This window comes from Aethalodelphis obliquidens, unplaced genomic scaffold, assembly GCF_003676395.1.
Source record: "Aethalodelphis obliquidens isolate GAN/ISIS:26980383/991018 unplaced genomic scaffold, ASM367639v1 scaffold2, whole genome shotgun sequence".
NCBI classification, from domain to species: domain Eukaryota; kingdom Metazoa; phylum Chordata; class Mammalia; order Artiodactyla; family Delphinidae; genus Aethalodelphis; species Aethalodelphis obliquidens.
This window is the reverse complement of record NW_020837946.1, coordinates 32839273-32856259: the sequence shown is the minus strand read 5'-3', so window position 1 is coordinate 32856259 and position 16987 is coordinate 32839273. Positions and strand designations below refer to the sequence as shown.

The 16987-nt window shown below is 39.5% G+C and overlaps 1 protein-coding gene across 1 annotated transcript in view; it reads left to right on the top strand.

Annotated features, from left to right (window-relative positions):
- The window catches only part of BMPR2 (bone morphogenetic protein receptor type 2), a 201376-nt gene that overhangs the window by 174041 nt on the left and 10348 nt on the right, over positions 1 to 16987 (top strand). The window contains exon 11 of the mRNA XM_027123800.1: positions 13617 to 13789. Coding sequence (XP_026979601.1) covers positions 13617 to 13789 — 173 coding nt within the window. The remainder of the gene's footprint in view (positions 1 to 13616; positions 13790 to 16987) is intronic.

Sequence of the window (16987 nt, the reverse complement as noted above, 5' to 3'; positions counted from 1 at the left end):
TTTTTTTTTTTTTTGCTGTACGTGGGCCTCTCACTGTTGTGGCCTCTCCTGTTGTGGAGCACAGGCTCCGGACTCGCAGCCTCAGCGGCCATGGCTCACGGGCCCAGCCACTCCGCGGCATGTGGGATCATCCCAGACCAGGGCACGAACCCTTGTCCCCTGCATCGGCAGGCAGACTCTCAACCACTGCGCCACCAGGGAAGCCCTCAACAATGTCTTATAGTTTTCTGCATACAGGTCTTTTGTCTCCCTGGGTAGGTTTATTCCTAGGTATTTTATTCTTTTTGTTGCGGTGGTAAATGGGAGTGTTTCCTTAATTTCTCTTTCACATTTTTCATCATTAGTGTATAAGAATGCAAGAGATTTCTGTTCATTAATTTTGTATCCTACAACTTTACCAAATTCATTGATTAGCTCTAGTAGTTTTCTCGTGGCATCTTTAGGATTCTCTATGTACAGTATCATGTCATCTGCAAACAGTGACAGTTTTACTTCTTCTTTTCCAATTTGTTTTCCTTTCATTTCTTTTTCTTCTCTGATTCCCGTGGCTAGGACTTCCATAACTATGTTGAATAATAGTGGTGAGAGGGGACATCCTTGTCTTCTTCCTGATGTTAGAAATACTTTCAGTTTTTCACCATTGAGAATGATGTTTGCTGTGGGTTTGTCATATATGGCTTTTATTATGTTGAGGTAGGTTCCCTCTATGCCCACTTTCTGGAGAGTTTTTATCATAAATGATGTTGAATTTTGTCAAAAGATTTTTCTGCATCTATTGAGATGATTATACGGTTTTTATTCTTCAATTTGTTAATATGGTGTATCACATCGACTGATGTATCAATTTGTTAATATGGTGTATCACAGTGTATCACATTGACTGATTTGCATATATTGAACAATCCTCGCATCCCTGGGATAAATCCCACTTGATCATGGCATATGATCCTTTTAATGTGGTGTTGGATTCTGTTTGCTAGTATTTTGTTGAGGATTTTTGCATTTATATTCATCAGTGATATTGCTCTATAATTTTCTTTTTTGTAGTATTTTGTCTGGTTTTGGTATCAGGGTGATGGTGGCCTCATAGATTGAGTTTGGGAGTGTTCCTTCCTGTGCAGTTTTTTGGAAGAGTTTATGAAGGATGGGTGTTAGCTCTTCTCTAAATGTTTGATAGAATTCACCTGTGAAGCCATCTTGTCCTGGGCTTTTGTTTGTTGGAAGATTTTAAATCACAGTTTCAATTTCATTACTTGTGATTGGTCTGTTTATATTTTCTATTTCTTCCTCATTCAGTGTTGGAAGGTTATACCTTTCTAAGGATTTGTCCATTTCTTCCAGGTTGTCCATTTTATTGGCATAGAGTTGCTTATAGTAGTCTCCTCGGATGCTTTGTATTTCTGCGGTGTCTGTTGTAACTTCTCCTTTTTCATTTCTAGTTTTAAGTCCTCTCCCTCTTTTTCTTGATGAGTCTGGCTAATGGTTTATCAATTTTGTTTATCTTCTCAAAGAACTAGGCTTTAGTTTTATTGATCTTTGCTATTGTTTTCTTTGTTTCTATTTCATTTATTTCTGCTCAGATCGTTATGATTTCTTTCCTTCTGCTAACTTTGGGTTTTGTTTGTTCTTTCTCTAGTTCCTTTAGATGTAAGGTTAGATTGTTTATTTGAGATTTTTCTTGTTTCTTGAGGTAGGCTTGTATAGCTATAAACTTCCCTCTTAGAACTGCTTTCGCTGCATCCCATAGGTTTTGGATCATCATGTTTTCATTGTCATTTGTCCCCAGGTATTTTTTAATTCCTCTTTGATTTCTTCAGTGATCTCGTGGTTATTTAGTATCATATTGTTTAGCCTCCATGTGTTTGTGTTTTTACGTTTTTTTTCTGTTGAATTCATTTCTAATCTCATAGCATTGTGGTCAGAAAAGATGCTTGATATGATTTCAATTTTCTTAAACTTACTGAGGCTTGATTTGTGACCCAAGATGTGATCTATCCTGGAGAATGTTCCATGCGCACTTGAGAAGAGAGTGTAATCTACTGTTTTTGGATGGAATGTCCTATAATTATCAATTAAATCGACCTGGTCTATTGTGTCATTTAAAGCTTCTGTTCCCTTATTTATTTTCGTTTTGGATGATCTGTCCATTGGTATAAGTGAGGTATTAAAGTCCCCCACTATTATTGTGTTACCGTCGATTTCCTCTTTTATAGCTGTTGACATTTGCCTTATGTGTTAAGGTGCTCATATGTTGGGTGCATATATATTTATATTTGTTACATCTTCTTCCTGGATTGATCCCTTGATCATTATGTAGTGTCTTTCCTTGTCTCTTGTAACATTCTTTATTCTAAAGTCTATTTTATCTGATATTAGTATTGCTACTCCAGCTTTCTTTTGATTTCCATTTGCATGGATTATCTTTTTTGATCCCCTCACTTTCAGTCTGAATGTGTCCCTAAGTGTGAAGTGGGTCTCTTGTAGACAGCATATATATGGGTCTTGTTTTTGTATCCATTCAGCAAGCCTGTGTCTTTTGGTTGGAGCATTGAATCCATTCACGTTTAAGGTAATTATCGATATGTATGTTCCTATTACCATTTTCTTAATTGTTTTGGGTTTGTTTTTGGAGGTCCTTTTCTTCTCTTGTGCGTCCCACTTAGAGAAGGTCTTTTAGCATTTGTTCTGGAGCTGGTTTGGTGGTGCTGCTTTCTCTTAGCTTTTGCTTGTGTGTAAAGCTTTTGATTTCTCCATCGTATCTGAATGAGATCCTTGCCGGCTAGAGTAATCTTGGTTGTAGGGTCTTCCCTTTCATCACTTTAAGTATATCATGCCACTCCCTTCTGGCTTGTAGAGTTTCTGCTGAGAAATTAGCTGTTAACCTTATGGGAGCTCCCTTGTATATTATTTGTCATTTTTCCCTTGCTGCTTTCAATAATTTTTCTTTGTATTTAATTTTTGCCAATTTTATTACTATGTGTCTCAGCATGTTTTTCCTTGGGTTTATCCTGTATGGGACTCTCCTGGACTTGGGTGGCTATTTCCTTTCCCATGTTGGGGAAGTTTTCAACTCTAATCTCTTCAGATACTCTCTCGGGTGCTTTCTCTCTCTCTTCTCCTTCTGGGACCCATATAATGCGAATGTTGGTGCATTTAATGTTGTCCCAGAGGTCTCTTAGGCTGTCTTCATTTCTTTTCATTCTTTTTCTTTATTCTGTTCCGCAGCAGTGAATTCCACCATTCTGTCTTTCAGGTCACTTATCCGTTCTTCTGCCTCAGTTATTCTGCTCTTGATTCCTTCTAGTGTATTTTTCATTTTAGTTATTGTATTGTTCATCTCTGTTTGTTTGTTCTTTAATTTTTCTATGGCTTTATTAAACCTTTCTTGCATCTTCTCTGTTTTTGCCTCCATTGTTTTTCCGAGGTCCTGGATCAACTTTACTATCATTATTCTGAATTCTTTTTCTGGAACGTTGCCTATCTGCACTTCATTTAGGTTTCTTTCTGGGGTTTTATGTTGTTCCTTCATCTGGTACATAGCCCTCTGCCTTTTCATCTTGTCTGTCTTTCTGTGAATGTGGTTTTTGTTCCACAGGCTGCAGGATTGTAGTTCTTCTGGCTTGTGCTGTCTGCCCTCTGGTGGATGAGGCTACTTAAGAGGCTTATGCAAGTTTCCTGATGGGAGGGACTGGTGGTGGGTAGAGATGGCTGTTGCTCTGGTGGGCAGAGCTCAGTATAACTTTAATCTGCTTGACTGCTGATGGGTGGGGCTGGGTTCCCTCTCTGTTGGTTGTTTGGCCTGAGGCAACGCAACACTGGAGCCTACCCGGGCTCTTTGGTGGGGCTAATGGCGGACTCTGGGAGGGCTTACACCAAGCAGTACTTCACACAACTTCTGCTGCCAGTTTCCTTGTCTGCACAGTGAACCACAGCCACCCCCCACCTCTGCAGGAGACCCTCCAACACTAGCAGGTAGGTGTGGTTCAGTCTCCCCTGGGGTCACTGCTCCTTCCCCTGAGTCCCGATGCGCACACTACTTTGTGTGTGCCCTCCAAGAGTGGAGTCTCTGTTTCCTGCAGTTCTGTCGAAGTCCTGCAATCAAATCCCTGTAGCCTTCAAAGTCTGATTCTCTAGGAATTCCTCCTTCTGTTGCCGGAACCCCAGGTTGGAAAGCCTGACAGGGGGCTCAGGACTTTCACTCCAGTGGGTGGACTTCTGTGGTATAAGTGTTCTCCCGTCTGTGAGTCAGCCACCCATCAGCTATGGGATTTGATTTTACTGTGATTGCACCCCTCATACTGTCTCATTGTGGCTTCTCCTTTGTCTTTGGCTGTGGGGTATCTTTTGTGGTGAGTTCCAGTGTCTTCCTGTCAATGATTGTCCAGCAGCTAGTTGTGATTCTGGTGTTCTCGCAAGAGGGAATGAGAGCACGTCCTTCTACTCCACCATCTTGGTTCCAATCTCTACAAGTAATTTCTTGATTATAGTTAAAGAACAAAAATGAGAAAGTTTTCATTAAGCAATATACATCATTTTACTACATACTTTCACATTTTAATTGTAGGTTGTCTTGATAGGATTAGTATATTTTCATTCTGGATCCAGGGGTCGTGGCATGTTGGACAAAAGCTAGAGAGATTTTATATGTTTCCAGGTAGATTTAGATTGAGTATTTTTTCCATTGGTCATCTTTGTTAGTAGATTACCTACAAGGTAGGCTTCTGCTACAAATGAGATTGAAATCTTCAGGTATGAGACAGTTGAAGACCTATTCCCAAGCTCATATGCTCAAGATTGCCACCAATCTGTAGTCCCTGCTGTGGGAACTGGGACAGATTTTTAAGAGGTCCCTGACGTTAGGTGAGAGGCTGAATCCTTTATCAGGATTCATTAGATGTGCCAGCCTCATAGTACAGTACACTTCAAAGAAAAGTCTCATTGTGAAATTTTATCTAGTAAAATACAACTTCATCTGCCTTAAATTGTTTTATTTCATCAGTGAAATTGGACTCCTTTTTCTGAAGTATCTCTTAGCAATCCTACCGTTGCGGGATATGCATATTTTTCTGAAAACTTTTTACTTTCAATTTAGATGAGGTTGCTGAGTAAGAAATAAGTAGTATTTGGTTCACTTCCAATTAATCCATTTAAAATCTAATGTGCTACGGTCAATAGAACTGTTGCTTCTATGCAATGAGAATCCAGTACTAGAGTTAGATAGCAAATACATAGTTTTATAAAATGAGAAATATACCCCCCCCTTTTTTTTTTTTTTTTTGCGGTACACGGGCCTCTCACTGTTGTGGCCTCTCCCGTTGCGGAGCACAGGCTCCGGTCGTGCAGGCTCAGCGGCCTTGGCTCACAGGCCTAGCCACTGTGCGGTATGTGGGATCTTCACAGGCCGGGGCACAAACCTGTGTCCCCTGCATCAGCAGGCAGACTCTCAACCACTGCGCCACCAGGGAAGCCCTGTAGTTACTTAAAAAAAATTTTTTTTATTAATTGATTTGTTTTATTTATTTATTTATTTTGGCTGCGCTGCGTCTTCATTGCTGTGCATGGGCTTTTCTCTAGTTGCGGCGAGCAGGGGCTACTCTTCATTGTGGTGCTCGTGCTTCTCATTGTGGTGACTTCTCTTGTTGTTGAGTGTGGGCTCTAGATGCGTGGGCTTCAGTAGTTCTGGCACGTGGGCTTAAGTAGTTTTGGCTCATGGGCTGTAGAGCACAGGCTCAGTAGTTGTGGTGCCTGGACTTCGTTGCTCCATGGCATGTGGGATCTTCCCTGACCAGGGATTGAGCCCGTGTCCCCTCCATTGGCAGGTGGATTCTTAACCACTGCGCCACCAGGGAAGTCCCCTATATAGTTACTTTACCAGTGTTCTTTAGTTCTTTATATGGCTTCAAGTTATTGTCTAGTGTCCTTTCACTTGAGCCTGAATGACTCCCTTTAGCATTTCTTTCTTTCTTTTTTTAAAAATTTATTTATTTTTGGCTGCATTGTGTGTTCATTGCTGTGTGCAGGCTTTCTCTAGTTTCAGCGAGCAGGGGCTACTCTTCCTTGCACAGGCTTCTCATCACAGTGGCTTCTCTTGTTGCGGAGCACAGGTTGTAGGTGAGTTGGCTTCAGTAGTTGTAGCATGCAGGCTCAGTAGTTGTGGCACTCGGGCTTAGTTGCTACATGGCATGTGGGATCTTCCCAGACCAGGGCTCAAACCCTTGTCCCCTGCATTGGCAGGCGGATTCTAATTTCTCTTTCACTATTGAAGGATAGTTTTCCCTGATATAGAATTCTTGGGAATTCTACAGAAAACACTTGTTTTCTTTCAGCACTTTAAACAATGTCATACCATTGCCTTCTGACTTCCATGGTTTCTAACGAGAGATTAACTGTTACCTTTTTTGAGGATCCCTTATACATTTCAAGTTGCTTCTCTTGCTGCTTCATGAGTCTCTCTTTATCTTTGGCTTTTTATAATTTGATTATAATGTGTCTCAGTATGGAACTCCGCTTTGAGTTCCTTGAGTTTCTTGGATGTGTAGACTCATTTCTTTTATTAAATTTGGGAAGTTATTGACGATTATTTCTTCAAATATTCTTTCTCCAATTTCTCTTCTTCTGGGGCTCTCATAATGTGTATTTTGGTGCGATTAACGGTGCCTCACAAGTTTTATAGGCTGTGTTCATTTTCTTCATTCTTTTTCTGTTTCTGCTTCTCAGATTGCATAATTTTTGTATCCTATCTTGAAGTTTAGTAATTCTTTTTCTCTCTGCTCAGATCTGCTGTAAACCACTCTGGTGAATTTTTCATTTCCGTTTTTGTACTTTTGAGCTCACAAGTGTCTTTTTAATTCCTTTTTATAATTTCTGTCTCTTTATTGCTCTTCTCCATTTGTTGAGACATTGTTTTCCTGGTTTCCTATAATTCTTTGTCCACGGTTTCCTTAGTTCTTTGAGCATATTTAAAGTCTTTGCTAGTAACTCCAATGTCTGTATTTCCTGAGGACAGTTTCTGTTCATTTCTTCTGTCCTGTGAATGGGGCATACTTTCTTGTTTCTTCCCATGCTTTGTAATTTTTTGTTTAAAATTGTATGTTTTGGATATCATTATGGTCAAAAAGGAAACAAAAGAAAAATATTCTCCAAGTCTTTGGAGATTAGCTTTGTGTTAGGGCCCTCTGTTAACACTTATCCAGGCCTTTTACAATTCTGCCTTAGCCTTCACTTCCTGCTAGTGCTGAGCCTAAATACTTCCTACTGGCTGAGCCAGCCAGTTATGAAACCTTATAGTCTTCTCTGAGCATGCATCCTGCCCTGGACCTGTGTGTGGTTTTCTAGATTCCCCAGTATATTTGGAAGCTTTTCAATGCCCTTATTCCCCAAAGTTTCTCCACCCAGCTTTTACTCCCTGACTTTCAGCATTTTTGCTGTGTGCCTCAACTACTATATTTTGCCCCAGGCTATAGTACTTGTTCATCTGGCTTTCAGTGTTTTCAGGGAATGTTCTCCACTTAGTCATAGCTACTTCCCTGTCCTGAGAGAATTCTGAGTTAGGCAGAACAAAGATAGACCTCTTGAATCAGTCCTTCAGGGAACTCATAGACATGTCAAAACAGCATAATTCCTTTGAAACAAGATCACTCTTCTCCCTCTGGGACCAGGTACCCACCTTGGGAACATGCACAGCCGTGTTCATATCTGCCAGCACTCCAGGGCAGAGGAGAGTTCTCCTCACCACAGAGTTCTCCTACCGTTTCAGTGGCCTTTCTTTTTCCAGTTATATTTTTAGTTGGTTGCTGTAATATTTGACTAACTTCCAGAGTTTCAGTAAAGTTGAGTTTGATAATATTTGCCAAGTTATTGGTGCTTCTTGGGAGGAAAGTCCCCCAAAGTTCCTTCGTCTGCCATTTTGACTGAGGTCCTCATAGAATGAACTAGGTAATATCCTCCCCTATTTGATTTTCTGGAAGACTTGTGTAGACTTGGCATTAATTTTTTCTTACATGTTTAGTAGAATTCATTCAGAAAGCCATCCAGGCCTGGTGTTTCTTGGTGGGAAAGTTTTAAAATACAAATTTACCTTCCTTAATAGATATAGGAAATATTCAGGTAATCTATCCCTTCTTGAGTGAGCTTTGGCAGTCTTATTTTTTCTTCTTTTAATTTTTTATTGGAGTATAGTTGATGGCAGTTTGTGTCTTGGAAGGAATTTCTCTGTTTCATCTAAATTTCATCTAAATTGTCAAGTCTGTTCTCAGTATTTGTTTGAAGACCTAACTTCCCATTGGTGACTTAATACTGTTTATTTCATTAGTCTTCTTTCAATGACTTTTCCCCTTATTCTGGCATATTCAATATTGCTTTACTCTATTTCTGGAAGTTTTATCCAACCAAATTATTGTTTTTTAGACCCTCAAAGTCCTCCTTATAGTCACCCTCTTAGAATTCTCAGTTATTTTTCTAATTTTTCCTTTTCCCAATTTCTTATTAGTAACTTCTAAGTCTTTACTTGTGTTAATGACTTACCAACTATGATTTTAACGTTGTTTGGAACTTGTAATAGATTTTCTTCAAAAAAATCAACTTGCAAATTTTGTAGCCGAACCCATTTATCCACTGGGAACTTTCCTGTACCAGCATAGGTTAGAGTCAGTCAGCATAGGATAATGTATAAATTGTGGAGCTATGCTGCCTGGCCTTTGATCTTAACTTTGCCATGTGTCCTAATTTCTCCTCTGGGCCTCTTTTCTTGCACCTGAAAAATGGAGGTGATAATAGTATTTACTTCATATAAAAATTATATGAGTTAAAACAATCTAGTACAAAGTTAGAACTCATCAATTATTTACTACTATTATTTACCAACAATGACTCTGTGTTAAAAATGGAAACTTCTGGGCTTCCTGGTGGCGCAGTGGTTGAGAGTCCACCGGCTGATGCAGGGGACACGGGTTCGTGCCCCGGTCTGGGAGGATCCCACATGCCGCGGAGCGGCTGGGCCCGTGAGCCACGGCCACTGAGCCTGTGCGTCCGGAGCCTGTGCTCTGCAACGGGAGAGGCCACAACAGTGAGAGGCCCGCGTACCGCAAAAAAAAAAAAGGAAACTTCTTAGAGGTAGGGAGCAGTGCTTCTGTTTACCTGATCTTATTCATCATCCAACACAATGCCTTGATGACTGTCCTTTTTTGGTCTCATTTTTTTAAAAAGAATTTTATCAAATTATTTCCCAACTGTATAATGAAAAATAACAAATTTTATCCATCTTCAATGTCTCTGTTTCCTCAAGATATAGAAAACTCAGTGTATAATTTCTAACTACTTGGATATCGGTGTTTCTGAGCTTTTCTGGGCCAGCAAGCAGTTGGTGAATGGGGCTCTGTGAAATAGATAGTGCTTTATTTTTGAAAAGGAAAGGGTCACTTTTAGTTTTGTGTGTAAAGGTGTCCAGATCTTTGCTTTAGAAAGATTTCATTGTGTATGCTTCAGTGTTGCACTTTATGTTTAGTAATTAAGAACATGGATGAAGCTATAAATTTGTATGTGTGGGTGTGTGGTGTATATGTGCTTGAAAAAAAACAAGAGTTTCTCTGGAAGAATACTCAAGAAATGGGTGATATTTGTTGCCTGTAAAGAGGGAAAATGTGTGGTTGGTGGATAGGGATGGGAGGGAGATTGTATTCCCTTTTTGACCTTTTGAATTTAGTGACATATTATCAATACATACATTACCCATTTAAAAAAAGTCATTTAGGGGCTTCCCTGGTGGCGCAGTGGTTGAGAGTCTGCCTTCCGATGCAGGGGACACGGGTTCGTGCCCCGGCCTGGGGAGATCCCACATGCCGCGGAGCGGCTAGGCCCGTGAGCCATGACCACTGGGCCTGCACATCCGGAGCCTGTGCTCCGCAACAGGAGAGGCCACAACAGTGAGAGGCCCACGTAGGGACTTCCCTTGTGGCCCAGCAGTTAAGACTCCACGCTCCCAGTGCAGGGGGCCCAGGTTCAATCCCTGGTCAGGAAACTAGATCCCACATGCTGCAACTAAGAGCCCACATGCCAGAACTAAAGATGCCTCATGCCACAACTGAAAAAGATCCCACATGCTGCAACTAAAGATCCCGCATGCCACAACGAAGATCCCGAACGAGGCAACAAAGATGCCATCCCGTGTGCTGCAACTAAGACCAGCCACGGTCAAATAAATAAATATATATTTTTTAAAAAGTTATTTTTAGCAATACAAAAAATATGCAGTGAAAACTCTTACACTCACCTCAGACATCCAAAAACCCCTCCGGAGAAGCAACCACTGTTAAATTCCTTCTGTAGACTTCCAGAAATGTCTGTTTATTACAAGACTATATGTTTTTATATCCTTTTCTAACATACTAATGGGAATTACTATACCCACTTAACCTATTTTCCTTAGCAATTGGGAACATATACATCTTCCTAATTCTTTTAATGCTGCATAGTATCCATTATACCATAAACTTTTAGCAGATTGCTGTTAGAGGACATGTAGGTAGTTTCCAGCTTTTGCAGTTATAAATGACAACTGCAGTGAACATCTTATACATGGATTTTTCTGCAAATGTAAAAGTGTAGTTGAGGAATAAATTCCTGGAAGTAGTATTGCTGGATCAAAGGATAAATACATTTGAAGTTTGTTATTGCCAGATTACCCTCCAAACTGATGGCACTCCCAATAATAATATATATTGGGAGCCTGTTTTCCCATCACTAACACTTTGTGTTACAAAATTTTCTTTATCGTTGTTAATGTGGTAGGTAAAAATGGATCTTGTTTTGATTTGTAACTAGTAAATAGTAGAGCCACAATTTGAAGCCAGCATCTTAATTGAGCTGGTACTGATACTACAAAGCTGGAACTAATATTCTTAACCACTACATTGTATGTACTACCTCAACGTGGTGAATAATTGAGCATGTTGAGCATTTTAGTATATATATATATATATATATATATATATATTTTTTTTGAGGTACGTGGGCCTCTCACTGTTGTGGCCTCTCCTGTTGCGGAGCACAGGCTCCGGACGCGCAGGCTCAGCGGCCATGGCTCACGGGCCCAGCCGCTCCGCGACCTGTGGGATCTTCCCGGACCGGGGCGCGAACCCGTGTCCCCTGCATCGGCAGGCAGACTCTCAACCACTGCGCCACCAGGGAAGCCCTAGCATATATATTTTTTAAATTAATTAATTAATTTTATTTTTGACCATGTTGGGTCTTCGCTGCTGCACGCGGGCCCCCTTTAGTTGCGGCGAGCGGGGGCCACTCTTCGTTGCGGTGTGCAGGCCCCCCACTGCGGCGGCCTCTCCCGCCGTAGAGCACGGGCTCCAGGTACGAGGGCTTCAGGAGTTGTGGCTCCCGGGCTCCAGAGTGCAGGCCCAGTAGCTGCGGCGCACGGGCCCAGCTGCTCCGCGGCACGCAGGATCCTCTCGGACCAGGGCTCGAACCTGCGTCCCCTGCATTGGCAGGTGGACTCCCAATCACTGCACCACCAGGGAAGCCCTAGCATATTTTTAAGGTATTTGCACTTCTTGTTTATGTGCACTTTGTCTATATTCCTATTATGGATTTACTATCATTTTTTTAAGTGTCTTCTTACTGGCAAGCATCACAGAAATAATTGATTCAGCCAGGAAACATCAAAAGATGATAAAACTAGTGGGTGAAAAGTTTAATGCAGGGCAGGATATTTACAGGGCTTTGAGTACTTCCCCCCCAAACGGTGATTGATTATTAAAGGGAAAATGGAACTTTACAGTGAAGAAACCTGGCAGACACCAACTCAGTCATGTGATCAAGCTTAACTTCTCTAGTAATGGGACAAATCAAAAATGTGTACCACGTGATAGGATTCAATGAGAAGAACACAGCATCTCTTCTGTGATTTTCTGCCAAAGATGCAAACTTTGATCATGAGGAAACATCAGATAAGTTGAGGAACATTTTAAAAAGTAACTGGCCTATAATCTTCAAAAATGCGAAGATCATGAAGGACAAGAAAAGTAAGTTTGAAATTATTTCAAAATAAAAAGAAAAATTCCTCTTTTCATAACTTGGGACCAGTTCGTTTTTTCAAACCAATATTAAAATCCACTAAGGTAAATGTATAACTAGTTTTTAGAGGTATATTTGTCACAAAAAGTTAGTTATAATTGATTCTTGAGTTTCTTTTATTATCTTCAAATCCAAGTCCATTTTAAATCCATTATATACAGTCTTTCCTCATTATTCATGAATTTCATATTTGGAATTCAACTACTTGCTAAAGTGTATTTGTAGTCCTGAAATCAACACTCAGAACACTGTCCCAGTCATTTGTAGATATGTGTAGAGCAGTGAAAAACTTGAGTTCAGATGTAATGTTCCCAGCTGAAGGTCTAACAAGGCCTTCTTGCTTCATCTCTTGTGCTGTAAACATGTGTCCTTTTTGCTATGTATTTAGTGCCTTATTTTTCACATTTTTGTGCATTTTGTTGGTGATTTCACAGTTTAAAATGGCCCTTAAGTGTAATGCTGAACTACTGTCTAGTGTTCCTATGCACAAGAAGGCTGTGATATTCCTTATGAAGAAGGAAAAACATGTGGTAGATGAGCTTCATTAGGGCATGAGGTATAGTGCTGTTGACCATGAGTGCGATGTTAATAAAGTGATAATATATATTTTAAAAGGTATCTTTAAGTACATAAAATCTGGTTTTTTTGGCTGCGTCGGGTCTTAGTTGCAGTATACAGGGTCTTAGTTGTGGTGTGCAGGCTTCTCTCTAGTTGTGGCGTGTGGGTTTTTTCTCTCTAGTTGTGCCACACAGGCTCCACGCCACGTGGGTTCTGTAGTTTGTGGCACTTGGGCTTTCTCATTGAGGGGTGCGAGCTCAGTAGCTGTGGCAGGTGGGCTTAGTTGCCCCGCGCCATGTGGGATCTTAGTTCCCTGATCAGGGATCGAACCCGAGTGCCCTGCATTGGAAGGTGGATTCTTTACCACTGGAGCACCAGGGAAGTCCCTAAAACCTGTTTTTTAAAAGGGAGTTTATACCAACTTTCCCCAAATGGGACACTGTTGTTCATTGCTTATATATATGAATGCTACAGAATGGGACTGCTTTTGATACTACTAATGAAACTAGTTTTTAAATACAAAGAAAATGCCAGGCCTTTAATATTTACAGTTTGAATGAAGCACTCTTACTAGGAGAAAAGGAGAAAAAGTTCACCTAGAGATTGAAGACAGACTAGTGCCAAAATTTCATAAAACTCAGAACTCATTTTTGAAGTGGAATTAGTGGCTATTGATTGAAATAACAGTGCTGTGGATCAACAATGACATAAATGTGTGGCCTTGAAGAAACATGTAACTTACTACAACTGCTTACTATTGTGGATAATTCTTCAATGAATCCAGTTAAAGTTTGCTTACATACTTGCTCCTCACCTTTTGAGAAATATGCCCCTTTACAAATCTCTGAAGTCTAAGATATTTTATTATAGTTATATAAAATATTGGTTAAATAAAACTGATTTCTTTCACTTCATGTCACTAAAAATCTCAGTATTTTTTGATAAGGTACACTGTTTGACCACGTACTTTATTACAGGCAGTGAGGTCACTCAAGGAGACAATCGAAGACTGTTGGGACCAGGATGCAGAGGCTCGGCTTACCGCACAGTGTGCTGAGGAGAGGATGGCTGAACTTATGATGATATGGGAAAGAAACAAATCTGTGAGCCCAACAGTCAATCCAATGTCTACTGCTATGCAGAATGAGCGGTAAGACCCTGAAGGTTTGGAATCCCTCTGTCAGTATTTAAAACTGATACCAAACAGAGAACAGGAAATAAATACTATTAAACCAGACTAAAAGTGCAGTGATTAACTTGTACAATCTAATGTCATAATTTTTTTTTCAGTATTCCTGTTCTTTTACTGAAGTTTTTGTTTGGTATAAGTGCAAGGTGAAATCTGTGTTTTTGTATATCTGATGATATAGTAAAAGATCAGTCTTTCTCTGTTAATGCTGCAAGTTCCCTACAGTAATGAAGGAAAAACATTTTCATAGTTCCAAAAGTTTATAAGCACTTCTACATACTATATTGTCTTGATTATACTTTGTTGGTATTATTTCTCTTTCCCCTGCATTTTGTTTGTTTGTTTGTTTACCTCTATGAATTTGCCTATGTATCTAACCACTGCTTCACTGGAAACTAAAGTTTCCAGCCTTCCTATCCAATGTTCTTTCTTTATAGAATGCTACTACATTTACAAGAAAGCAATTTGTAAGGTCTTTTCATCCCATTATGAGCATTATTTCATGAGATATTTCTTAGAACTATTAGAACTATGATTTTTGGTTCTAAATAAAAGGGCTTAAAAAAATTCCTAAAACTTGGAACTTTCAGACTGTGTAATCTGTATTTCTTTGTTCCATGTTTAGGGGATAAAGTCTTCCCCAAAATTTGTCATTTTATCTAAAATGTTATGTTAAAAGTTTTCAGAAGGGCATCCAGGAAAGAGTAACCAGAGAAAATTGAGATAAAAACAACTCAATTCTTGAATCATTTTCTTTGCTATTTTCTGTTGTTCTAATTTCTGAGAACGGTTTGTGTTATGAATTATAGGCCCAAAATTGGGTTTACACTACTTACATTTAGACTGAATTACCTTCAGCATATAAACCTTTATTCCCATTATATCAGGAAGTCAAGGAAGGTAGAGACTAGCAATTCTAAATATAAATTTCCTCATTTTACACACACCTGAAGATAGTCTTACTCTTCCATCTCCCTTTATCTCTGTATTTTCTACGTGCTTTAGTATGCTATTTGCATCTCTCTTAAGAGTCAGCTAGTTTTACTTTAAGTGTTTTTTAACTTTTCTTGACTGGTAAGAAGAAACTTTGATGCTCCTCCTTTCTTTGGCCATTTTTGCCTCCTATGTTATTCAGCTCTACCCTTTACATGCTTCTTTTCATGTCTTCTAAATAGTTTCCTCCAAATCATGGTTCATCCCACACTCATTCCACTCTAGGTTTCATTGTATTGAATCTTACCCTACATCCCTCCGTAACTTCCTTGTCTTGTGCAGTACAAAAGCTTTTTTCTTCCTCCCCTTCCTGTCATTCCCCTCATAATAACTTCATCAGTCTTTCTTCATAGCACTTCTCCTTTAGTTGCTGCTTTTCTGCTATAACACTTGTATCTATTAATGTTCCCAATGTTTATACTTGATTGTTTTAGTTAAAACTCTCCCTCACTTTTATTTTATTTTATTTCATTTCATTTCGTTTCATTTCGTTTTTCCTTCCAGTTTTATTGAGGTATAATTGATATATAGCACCATATAAGTTTAACATAAATAGCATAATGATTTGACTCACATACATCATTAAATGATTATCACAATAAATTTAGTGAATATTCATCATCTCATATAAATACAAAATTAAGGAAATAGGGAAAAAAACAATTTTTTCCCTTTGTGATGAGATCTCTTCGGATTTACTCTCTTAACAACTTTCATACATAACATACAGCAGTGCTAATTATATTTATCATGTACATTACATCCCTAGTACTTATTTATCTTATAACTGGAAGTTTGGACCTTTTGACTGCCTTCATCCAGTTCCGCCTACCCCCACCCTTTGCCTCTAGTAGCCACAAGTCTGATCTCTTTTTCTATGAGTTTGTTTTTGAAATATAATCAACCTACAACACTATGTTAGTTCCTGTTACACAACATAGTGATTTGGTATTTCTGTATATTTCAAAATGATCACCAAGATACGTCCAGTTACAGTATATCACCATACAAAGTTATTACATAGTTATTTACTATATTCCCCCACAGTGTGCATTTCATACCCATGACTCATTTATAATGCAACTAGAATTTTATACCTCTTCATCTCCCTCACCTATTTCTTTCCTCCCTCCAACCCCCTCTTCTCTGGCAACTACCTGTTTCTTCTCTGTATCGGTACCTCTGTTTCTGTTTAGTTTTGTTTGTTCATTTGTTTTGTTTTTTAGATTCAGTGTAAAAGTGAAATCATATAGTATATCTGTTCACCTATCAATAGGCACTTGGGTTGCTTCCATATCTTGGCCTGGCTTTTATTTTTAAAACATAAATATATTATAGTGTGATGCTCAAGAACCATCACTCCCAAGGTGTGATAGTGACAGTGAAAAACCCTTGGTAACTGGAGAGCAGTTCTGAATCTTTGATTATTTATTTATTTATTTATTTATATTTGGGTCTTCGTTGCTGCGTGCTGACTTTCTCTAGTTGCGGCCAGCAGGGGCTACTCTTTGTGGTACGTGGGCTTCTCATTGCAGTGGCTTCTCTTGTTGCGGAGCATGGGCTCTAGGTGCGCAGGCTTCAGTCGTTGTGGCATACGGGCTCAGTTGTGGCTCGTGGGCTCTAGAGCGCAGGCTCAGTAGTTGCGACGCGCGGGCTTAGTTGCTCCACGGCATGTGGGATCTTCCTGGACCAGGGCTCAAACCCGTGTCCCCTGCATTGGCAGGCAGATTCTTAACCACTGCGCCACCAGGGAAGTCCTGAATCTTTGATTTTTTTTTTTTTTTTTTAATATGAGTGTCACATTCTGTCTTGTACTCTAGGCTCTAAGACCCATATCTAAGACCTTCATTGATATGGCTCAGTCTACCTAGGAAGATATGTTTCTTTGCTAGACTATGCCATTTAATGGAACACTTTGGAATAACCTAAAAGCTTGTGTTCTTTTTACTATTTGGAACTTATTTGGTAATATATTTGTTGAGTAGCCACTGTGTATCTAGAATGGTGGAAACGCAAAAGACACATGCCTTGGTTCCTCCTCTCACAGAACTTCATGTCTCGTGCAAATATACAATTTATAAAGATATATTTGCTAATGTTACAAAACTATAGGGGAGATCTTTAAAAATAATAACTCTTATAAACCAAAATAATGAACATCTATAA